Source organism: Medicago sativa, chromosome 7 (assembly GCF_051527215.1).
Source record: "Medicago sativa cultivar Bolivia chromosome 7, Bolivia_mono, whole genome shotgun sequence".
NCBI lineage: Eukaryota > Viridiplantae > Streptophyta > Magnoliopsida > Fabales > Fabaceae > Medicago > Medicago sativa.
Genome location: NC_140755.1, coordinates 78,633,443 through 78,643,397, shown reverse-complemented (window position 1 = coordinate 78,643,397; position 9,955 = coordinate 78,633,443). Strand labels below are relative to the sequence as shown.

General features: G+C 34.4%; 1 protein-coding gene across 1 annotated transcript; it reads right to left on the bottom strand.

Moving 5' to 3' along the window:
* Positions 1 to 228: 228 nt before the first annotated feature.
* LOC146908872 (ALBINO3-like protein 2, chloroplastic) lies at positions 229 to 9,744 on the bottom strand. The gene is made up of 14 exons (XM_085723627.1): positions 9,335 to 9,744; positions 8,549 to 8,655; positions 7,791 to 7,918; positions 6,123 to 6,194; positions 5,502 to 5,603; positions 4,749 to 4,808; positions 4,452 to 4,517; positions 3,057 to 3,104; positions 2,438 to 2,677; positions 2,284 to 2,339; positions 2,011 to 2,128; positions 1,662 to 1,751; positions 709 to 818; positions 229 to 617 (listed from the first exon to the last, which is right to left on the bottom strand). The coding sequence occupies exons 1-14, from the start codon at positions 9,679 to 9,681 to the stop codon at positions 467 to 469; spliced, it is 1,695 nt and encodes a 564-aa protein (XP_085579753.1). The 5' UTR covers positions 9,682 to 9,744; the 3' UTR covers positions 229 to 466.
* Between the last annotated feature and the right edge of the window lie 211 nt (positions 9,745 to 9,955).

The window sequence follows — 9,955 nt, the reverse complement described above, 5'->3', positions numbered from 1 at the left end:
GGCATATTCGGTTTGTGTACATTGTTACGCGTGGTTTCCAGAAGAGACATGGATTTTTTAATTGGGAGACAAGGGAGGATCAAATTATGCCATCCCTTCAATATTTACACAATTTTGTATAAATAATTGTGTAATCCACAAGGAAAAAAAAAAGTGTATTATTAGGTTGATCTTAAAAAAAATAAAAAAGTGATGGCATATTCGGTTTGTGTACATTGTTACGCGTGGTTTCCAGAAGAGACATGGATTTTTTAATTGGGAGACAAGGGAGGATCAAATTATGCCATCCCTTCAATATTTACACAATTTTGTATAAATAATTGTGTAATGCAGCTGACATCTAAGCTGATTATTTGTCAAACTATAAATTAGAAACTGTAAAGCAAAAATAAAATGAGGTAAAACTTTATTGTTTAGATATACATAAAATACACAATAAATATGGACATCAGTGAAATAACTGAAATCAGAGGTCTCTCCTACTTTGGGCAAGATCACTAGCAATATCTTCATGTTGCTCACATTGTTCCAAAAATTTCTTATAAGCAGGATTATAAGCAACAACAAGACGCAGATACTTTGCAGCTTCAGCCTTTTGTCCAGAATCATGTAAAGAGCTGTAACCCCAATAAATCCAATCCCATGAGCAAAATGAAAATAAGAAAAGGAAAGTTTGAACACTGATTAAGGTATTTAACCAAGTTGTACCTGGCAAGCAGCAGCAAACCATCAAAATAATAGCGTTTGCTAGCGGGATCTTCAGGCTCCTCCATATTTGCAACTCTTTCAAAGTGTGCACGCGCTTCATCCTTCTTTCCCTGCCATGCAGAAAATTGAAGAAAAATGAAAATGAAATCCAATTTCTAGGAAAGAATAAGAAAGAACTAGAAGCATAATATTTGTGAAGAGGCATTTTTTATTTATTTGTGAAGAGACATTAACAATGCTGATTTCTCATTAATACATAAATTCTATATAAGTAGTCAATATATGACGATCACAATTTTAATTAAAAAAAATTGTGATAATAACAAGTAGGCGTAGTTACATATCTTTCTCCCATCTATATCAAAATATATTCTTTCTACTATAAATGTGTCATAAAAAATACTCCATATAATTTCGTGTCTTTAGTAGGCAAGAAATGTTGAATATATATGTATTTGAGAAGTATCGGTGGAAAAATGTTTTTAAATAGAATTATTGGATACTTTCTGGACACCTGTTGGGATCAGACACATCGGTATTAGATAAGTGTCAGACACCAATACTTTTCGATTTCTGTAGTACATATCGACTTCATAGGGCCAGATAGTTAGGCAATAAACCCAAACTAAGTTCCATTTTGCCTGTTGATGTTAAACTGAAAATCGGAATACAAATGCTTCTTAAACCCAAACCAAGTTCCAAAATCTGTTCAAAAGAAGAAAAAAAAAGTCCCAAAATCTTTTTTTTTTACAACAAAATCTGTTTTTAATAAGAGGAATAAAGGTGCAATTCTCATCAAGGCAACAAGATAATCAGTATTACGGATCTAAGACCCATTCGATAAACAAACTATCACATTATTCCCTCTGTCAAATGCATATTCAAGTGTTTTATGGTCATAACAAACAAAAAAACAAGACAGAAATTTGATAAAGTTGAAGTATTCACTTCACCTGTCGTTCAAAGGCAATACCAGCCCATTGGGATGAAAGAATCAAAAAATCAAACTCTTCTGGATCAGTTGGGAGGCCAGCAAGTGAAAGCTAATGAAAAATCAGTAAATAATTAGGCATTAAAGGTGCAAACGAAGTGAAATGACACAATAAATTTCTAGTGTAAGAAAAAAAATGAAAAATAGCGATTAAAAGTCATAGTTCAGAGGAACAAATACCAAACCACGTATTTTATACATAAAACCAACAACACACAACAACCAAGCCTTATCCCACTAAGTGGGGTTGGCTATACATAAAACCAGAGTAGCAAATTAAAAACAAAATGGAGGCAAATATGAATTCACACCTTTGATATTGCACGCTCAAAGTATTGAATAGCTTCATCATTTACTTGCTTCAGCAAAAGAACCCGTCCCATTAAAACCAAAGCTCGCAAGTATTCAGGGTCCTTATCAAGTGCTAATCTGTATATGGGAGTTAATAAAGCATTGCACCATCAATCAGAAATAAGGCCAAGAACTATGATAACAAAAGGAGTTTCCCTTTCTATTAATTCTTCACCCACACTGGAGAAATTATAAAGGATAACTTACTTAAGTAACTTGAAAGAATAACTTACTTTAGCAAAGGTATTGCACTATCTTTATCGCTACTATTTAGAAATGGGACTGCAAGCTGTAAAACAAAATCAAACCACTAGTTTGTGAAAAATTCTTGGAGCCGATAATGTTTTAATGATATATCACACATGATGCATGTTCTTATCCACTCACAGTGGTCAGTTCTACAGAGGACATGTTCTCTATAGGTATTTTATGCCATTTCTCAGGTGAATCCAGAGGGTTCTTTTCAGGAGAAATAGTTTCCTTGGTAGCTGCTGTTGTGCTATTGTCTTGTACCCCCAGTAAAGGCGGTGTTTTAGAAGCATCAGTTTCCTTGGAAGCTGCTATTTGACGATTCTTGTCCAGTAACCCCAACTTTGCAAGGGCAGCCGGATTTCTAAGAGCAAAGTGCTGCAAAGTTTATTTAAGATTTATTCTACATAGTAGTTCAAACTTAAAAAACTTAGGCCATATTTACTTTATGAAAACATTTTCTGTTTTCCTTTCCTAAAATATGTTAATTTTAACTAGTTAATTAGATGTAACACTCTTGAAATAAAACATTGTGATGGAAAGGAGATGAAATGCTATTTAGGGATCATGCATTTTGGAAATAATTAAAAAGAATTCTTTGGCATTTTCAATGTTTCCAAATGCACACAATTGTTCAATTCAAAAGTCTAGCATCTCCTTTTAGCAACTAAAACTAACACAAATTTTAGAAAATGAAAATAGAAAAATGTTTTCACAAAGTAAACGGGGCATTGAAATTCACAATTTTCTTACTAACCTGAACTAGCGTTAATGAACTATTGGTAATCCAATAGAGTTGGCTCCCCTGCAAGAATAAATTACAGTAACTAAGACTACAACTTTCAGATTACGGCAAGAAGAGATGGAATGAGTTTTCCGTAAAATAAAGCAACTGCCAACTGCAATGGAAAATGTCACATACGCAAAAGGAATGTTGAAGTAATGTGACTGCTAACTAATCTTTGGTTAAAATTATGAGAAACCAATATAGTTTCAAGTTACCGATTATATTTGGGATAGGTACTGATAAGTAATCCTAGACCAACTTAGTAAGTAGAAATATAGTTATGAAAAATAATAAGGTAGTTGCCTATAAATGAAGAGGAAAGTGTATGTGTGTGTGTGTGTGTGAGAGAGAGGGGGGGGAGGGTAGCTTGTCGATTTGATAGATTTGGGACCATTTGGCTTTAGGAGGTCCCCTTTCAGAACCTGTGCAACATTGTAATCTAGGAATGTTCCCTATTCTTTTGTAAGTTCCTATCAAATTGACAAGGGAATCCTACTCATGCAAGTTCAGAAACTGCGATCACAACCTCTACCTTTGGTTTCAAAATAGGAGAATGTACCACTAGACTGAATTGTTGCAGTATTTTTAACTCTATCTAGTATCAACCAACCATTGCAGTCAAGGTAGATCAAGTAACCTTATTAATCAGATTATGATAGGACACCTGATATATTCTAGAAGAAAGTGGGGCCATATGGGAGAGCATGAGTTGGTTAGTGAAATCCTTAGAATTCAGTTACGGATTTTCTATATGACGGAGTGAGATTGTGTAGTGATATTCATTCAGGATTATTGTTGTTGAGTCTATTAGGAGAGATGTTCTCTCTGGTAGGAGCTTTAGCTCTGGGCAAGAGTCTCTGACTCTTGATTGTCTTTTCTTTTCAGCTATTCCACCATTGTAGAGCCTTTGAGCTCATCTTTATCATTCAATAAAATACAGTTACTTTATCTTGATTTTACGGGTTCCATCAGATTAACTTTGTTTTGAGTGTAATCAGATTAACTAACAAATGAAAATAGACTCTGATAGGTTGTGAGGAAATTGTAGCTTATATTAAAAAGTAAATTATAGGTTTCCTTAATCTTCTGAAACCATACATCCCCATTCCCCACCGCAGCAGTGCCTACAGAGTACAGATATCTTGCATAAAAAGATAGCTCCGAACGTAGTTTTATTCGTAAAATGTGTAGTCAATTCTGGGTTTCTATACTTATATAAAAACCATAGTCTTCGAAATCTAGTAGTAACCATCTGGCCATCTATCATATATGGTCTACTACCATAAATTCACAAAATGCATCTCAGATATGTCATTTATCCAATTAACACGGTAACAACACAAAATATGTAAGGATTAAAATTACCTGAGGAATAGAAAAGCCAATGAAAGCTATAGGCAATGTTAGAAAGTCCAAGTATCGCTTGTAGTACTGCATAAACAGAAATATTTATCATTAAATTGTTGAACTACTGCCTTTAAGTTTAACTCGATGAACAGAAGCATATACCACATTCTTAAACACTATTTGTAAAATGAAATAAAGATATTTAAATCACAGAAAATGCAAAATTAAGAAATCAAATCAGGGATCAACTTTGTTTTTACTCAAGAAAATTAATATGAAGTAACACATTAGAACTTCTATACTTGTTATACTCACCTTGGATAACAAGTCAAAAATGTCCTGTGTTTCTTCAATCATAGGTTTCTTAAAGGTTACCTGATAAATCAAGAACATAAATTAGTACACAGTCTATTACTGACTATCTATGCCCTTCGCAAAACCAATGAGACTATGCAAGAATTATCTTAAAGTACAATTGCACAGATCAAACAAATCTCAGACAGAAAACAATAAATTCACTCTATTATGCATTAAACTATAATCTGACTATTTTTTATAGCACGTATAATATTATTATTATACTATGTATATTTCTCTGTTGTTGACTAGCTACTGGTGGAACTAGCAATGTAGATTGTTTAGTAAATGAGATAAAAAGCAACAAAGTTTGATTTCATCATTATAAGCAGAATGACAGAGGCAGTAAGCAAACACCAGGTATTTGATTGCCTAACTTGAGTAATCACTAGCCATAGATCAATTACCTTTAGATCCAATAAGTCTGCAAGCTATTTTGGCTCGGTAATCATACCTTTTATTATATCAGATCCCCAAATATCGTGTTAAATACTTGGCTCTCAACTACATCCCAACTTTATCAAGGGGGTTGCCACAAAAGCGCAATAATAAATTATGATTCTCTATTTTTAATAGAATTAAATTGCTTTATGTTAAAGTCGTGCCTTTACCGCACATGGGCATGGAGATGGGGGTGCAAAGTAACAAAAGGTAAATAGAGATAATTTAAAGATCCATCATGGCAATGGGATAGACTCATTACTCCATTACCTGAACAATAACATAGTGAAGACCAGCCATCAGAAAAGGAAATGTGAACCCTGAATAACCGTGAGAAAATTCTGTTAAATTCTGGAACCATAAAGCACCACCCTGCAATAATTAGCATGTTAAATCATTCAGCAACGATGGGTGTCTGTGTGAATATGGTACACATATATGTTAATACTTAATACTCAACATTCCACACTGATACAGCCTCTACAGCAATAAAGTTCCAAAATGCTGCAAGTCCATAACTTGCAGGCATCATTAAAGCTCATGGTTATTGTTCCAATCCATATAATCAAATTGTGTTGGATCTTCATGTTGGATATCCCATGAAGTGGTTTATTCATTCATGAAACTGTACAACCTTGTAATTATGTTTGCTCAATAGGAAGTTAAGAAAAGCACAGACCAATGTTATTGATTGCGGACGGCACACCATGTCGGAAAGCCAAAAATGTCATTTTAAGCCGCCATAAAACGCTATGGCGCCGCCATCCTTCACAAATTGGCCGTGGCGGTTGTAAAAAATCTGCCACCGCATCTGCCAGGATGCGGCCATAGCTGATATTTGACAACATTGGCAGACACAATAAGAAAACAGCATTTCAGTTAGAGCCTTACACAATCAAAACCAGGGTGACCATCCAGTGACATCCTCCTTATGCTAAACATCCACACGAAAAAGCAGGGAACCTGGAGTTAAATTAAAAACACAGAACCATAGTGAATTTTTTGTTAAACTATATGAACATGTAACTTTGTTTTTCCATATTTTAGTTTCTCATGAATGACAACAAAAATCAAATTCTTGTACAATTTTTTAATATCCATTTCTTAATCACAAATGTTCAATTGATAGGAAATCGGCTAGAATTCGGTCAGTTTTTTCTTTCTGACAGTCCCCATCCCCCTTTTGTTAGGTATACTTTTCGGCTTTGTTTGGGAGTTTGGTGGGGAGGGGAGGGATTTGGGGGGTGAGAAATAAAGGGGAAAATGGAGATACCTTTCACATTTTTTGAAAGTGTTTTTTTAGAGAATGATAAATTAATGCTTATTGTTGATATACTTTGAATTTTACAACATAGATTGAATTTGAAGAATTCATATAAAGCCTCCAAAATCCTCCTCCAAAACAATTTTTTAGTTCCCCAAAACTAGGAGGATTTTGTATTTTGAAGAAAAATGAACCCCTCAAACCCGTCCTTCCAAAGTCATCTATTTCTTCCACTTGCTCCTTCCTATTTTCAAAAGCCCTCACCCATCCCTTCCCCTCTAAACTCGCAAACAAAGCCTTAGAGGATTCACATCCTTACCTTTGGCGCATTTATAAGTACTTTCTTTCTAATCCCTATCCACTGAAATAAAGCGTAACTGAGTAAAACGAAAGGAAAATAACTTCCTTGGATGCTAAAACTCAACTAATTTTGCAAGGCAACTGGTTGGAACAAAATGTAACTCCTAAAAGGTCTTGAGCTTCTGGTGGTATTTTATTGGTAGGCAATCTGTAAGACCACAGTTCTCCTGAGGTTTTTGGCACAGCCTAACCTTAGAATGAGGCCTTTTCCCCTCCACCGAAACTTTCTTTTTACCACAACAAAAAACTAACATTCAAACAATTAGGTTACTGCATTAATTGCCAAAGATGCTCTGTCTAGATCAAATGGACATCTTTGACAGAAGATTCAGCTTCTAACCAGCTCATGGATGCCTCCTCTGATATTCATGGGAGTAGGGAACAAGTTCAAATTTGAAGAAATAACCATCAAAAACTTGTTGGAAATCCTGAACTCAATGATGCAAGAATTCTTCAAGTATAAACTGTCAAGGTATGCTATGAGATAATGTATGGTCTCTAGAAATGATTGGCAATAGTCTAACAACATTGTATCACTTAATGTTTTTTTAGGTAAAGCAATGCAGCAATGTAAGCTCTGTCGAAGTTGCAAAGGAAGAAACTTTCTATCAAATACTTAAGCTTTATTCAAAAACATATTCTATTTTGGACGAGAGGCTGCTATCTTTCCCTTTTCCGATTTTAGACATTATTTAATTTCTATTTGCAAGTACTACAATTTAAAACCATTCATGGTTTTTCTTTTCCTCTTTATTTATATATTACATAACTTGAGACTAGAAATTTCTTACACCCTCATCACGACTGCAGTATACAGTCTTTCTTGGTGGTTGTTTTTGGCTATAATGTAACATAGGTAACTGTGGGAGGAGAAAAAGAAAATTCATTTCTCTAGGGTTCATCATAAATGTTTCCCATGAATTTAGATGTGTCACCTGAACAATAAACGGTAACAGAGGCCACGCGTATGAAGGGCATCCAACTGCTTTTCTCTTCTCTTCAAAGAACCGCATCTGACGTATATAACTCTTTCCTGAGAATGGCGGTGGGAATGGAGGGGGCACTTTAAGAAGCGAAGGAATCAAACAAAAATTAATAATAATTTAAGTAGATGAAATACTTATGGAAAAAGAAAGGAAAAAATACTGTATATAATACTATAAGAAAGGTGATAACTGATACGCAAGTATTCACTCTCATTTTCTAATCATAAAAGGAACAAAAACACTTGAAGCTTAAAATTGTAGCTTTTGATTCTAGCGGTGTAGAATTGATTTCCCTCCAAAATTGATTCTACTTGAAGCTAAAAATTGTAGCTTTTGATTCTAGAATTAATTTTCACACTCAGATTTATTGTTCAACATCAACTCATTTTTACTTCTATGTAACTGTATCCAAACATAAATCACTTTACCTTCTTCAACTCAATTTTAACCAAAATCAACTTTAAAGGATCAATTCACTCAAAATCAACTCAAAATTGAAGCCCTACGTTGTGAAATGAAAGAGATATATATCTATGCACACACAATAAATAATAATCAGCTAAACATGAACTTGCAGAGCAAATTTATGAAATTATTTATGCTTCAGCCTAAATTAATAACTATTAATATAATCTAAAATTTAAATTGATCACGTTACCAAGAGAAAGAAACAATGAACTAATTCGAGTTGAGCACAAGATACTCACATTTAGGGACAAACTCTGAAATCTTTTTAAGCTTGTGAAGCGTAAAAACCAAAGGACAAAGAAGAACAAGTCTGAGAGCCAAAGTAGACGAAATTATAGTTAACCACCTGAATATTCAAATACTGAATTAACACAGACATTCAATTCAGAATCGAAGATCAAACAACAATTGGCTTATTTTTGAGCTTATGAAAAATAGTTTATGCAAATAAATAAGCTTTTATGTTAATTCATAAGTTCTCACTAACAAAAACAGTATCTTCATAAGCTGTTTTTTCATAAACTACCTTGACAAGCTTGTGAATAATAATACATAAAAGCTTATTTACTTGCATAAGCTCAAAAATAAGTCAATCCAAACAAGTCTTAATTTCGAAATTGATAGTGTGAAGAAGTTGATACAATGAGTGTAGGGTTCATCTTATATAGTGATCCTAATGTAACTACTATAACAAACTTCTAACTAATCACAACTAACTTCTAACTTGCTTAACCAATATTAAACTAAGGTTCAGTTTGCATTGACTTATTTGTGCTTATTTACTGTTTAGGAGAAGATATTGAAACAACATGTGACATTATTAACAAGCTATTATCCGCTTATTTTCACAAGTTCACCAAGATAACTTATACGAAAACAATTTAACTTTATTTTATCTTTTGCTATAGAAATAAGCACTTTAGTAATAAGCATTTGTACTAAAAGCTGCAATTAAACTATTTATCCCAACAGTGCCAAATAACATGTAACTACCAGTAATAAGAATAGGAGATATTGAAGGTTACCATGGAAATCCAGTAAGATCGTGAAAGGATTCGAGCAATGAAATGACGGCACGAACGGGAAAAACAGGGATATCTTCGGCGCCTGCACTATCAGCGATTGTTTTCAGAATCTCAGAGTGAACCGGCGAGTCGAGACCTAACGAGTCAGTATCCGGTTCGTTGTTGGAAGAGCCAGTGGAGAAAGCACGTGTGTGGAACGCGTCGAGAAAAGCAGAGGTAGGAGAGTGAGGTGTGAAAGGATGGGAAAATGGAGAAGGGGGATGAGAAGTTTGGATACGTGACAGGTAGAGAAGTGAAGAAGGTCGTGAATGGCGGAGAAGGGAGCGGAGCGCCGCCGTGGTTGCCATTGACGGCGGAGAAGGGAGCGGAGGTTAACTTGGCTAGCGTGTTTTTTCACTTTTCCTCTTCTCGTTTTTTGTTTTATTTTTATTTTTTAAGAACCAAAGCATTTACAGGTCAAAAGCTTCAGTAACTTTACCTACGACCATAACTTGTTACCAAAGACAAGAGTATCTATTATCTAGGATCCAATTTCGTCACTCAAAAAATCTTGAAATAATCTCACTCAAATAAAATCAGTCACACGTTAATTCTGTTGTTACTTTTTCATAAGGATTGTGG

Coding starts and splice junctions, on each gene's coding strand:
- LOC146908872 (XM_085723627.1), bottom strand. CDS start 9,681: ATGGCAACCACGGCGGCGCTCCGCTCCCTTCTCCGCCATTCACGACCT. Junction 4,518..4,748: donor TTTTTGACTTGTTATCCAAG/GTGAGTATAACA, acceptor CTGTTTATGCAG/TACTACAAGCGATACTTGGA. Junction 2,340..2,437: donor CCTCTGTAGAACTGACCACT/GTGAGTGGATAA, acceptor TTTGTTTTACAG/CTTGCAGTCCCATTTCTAAA.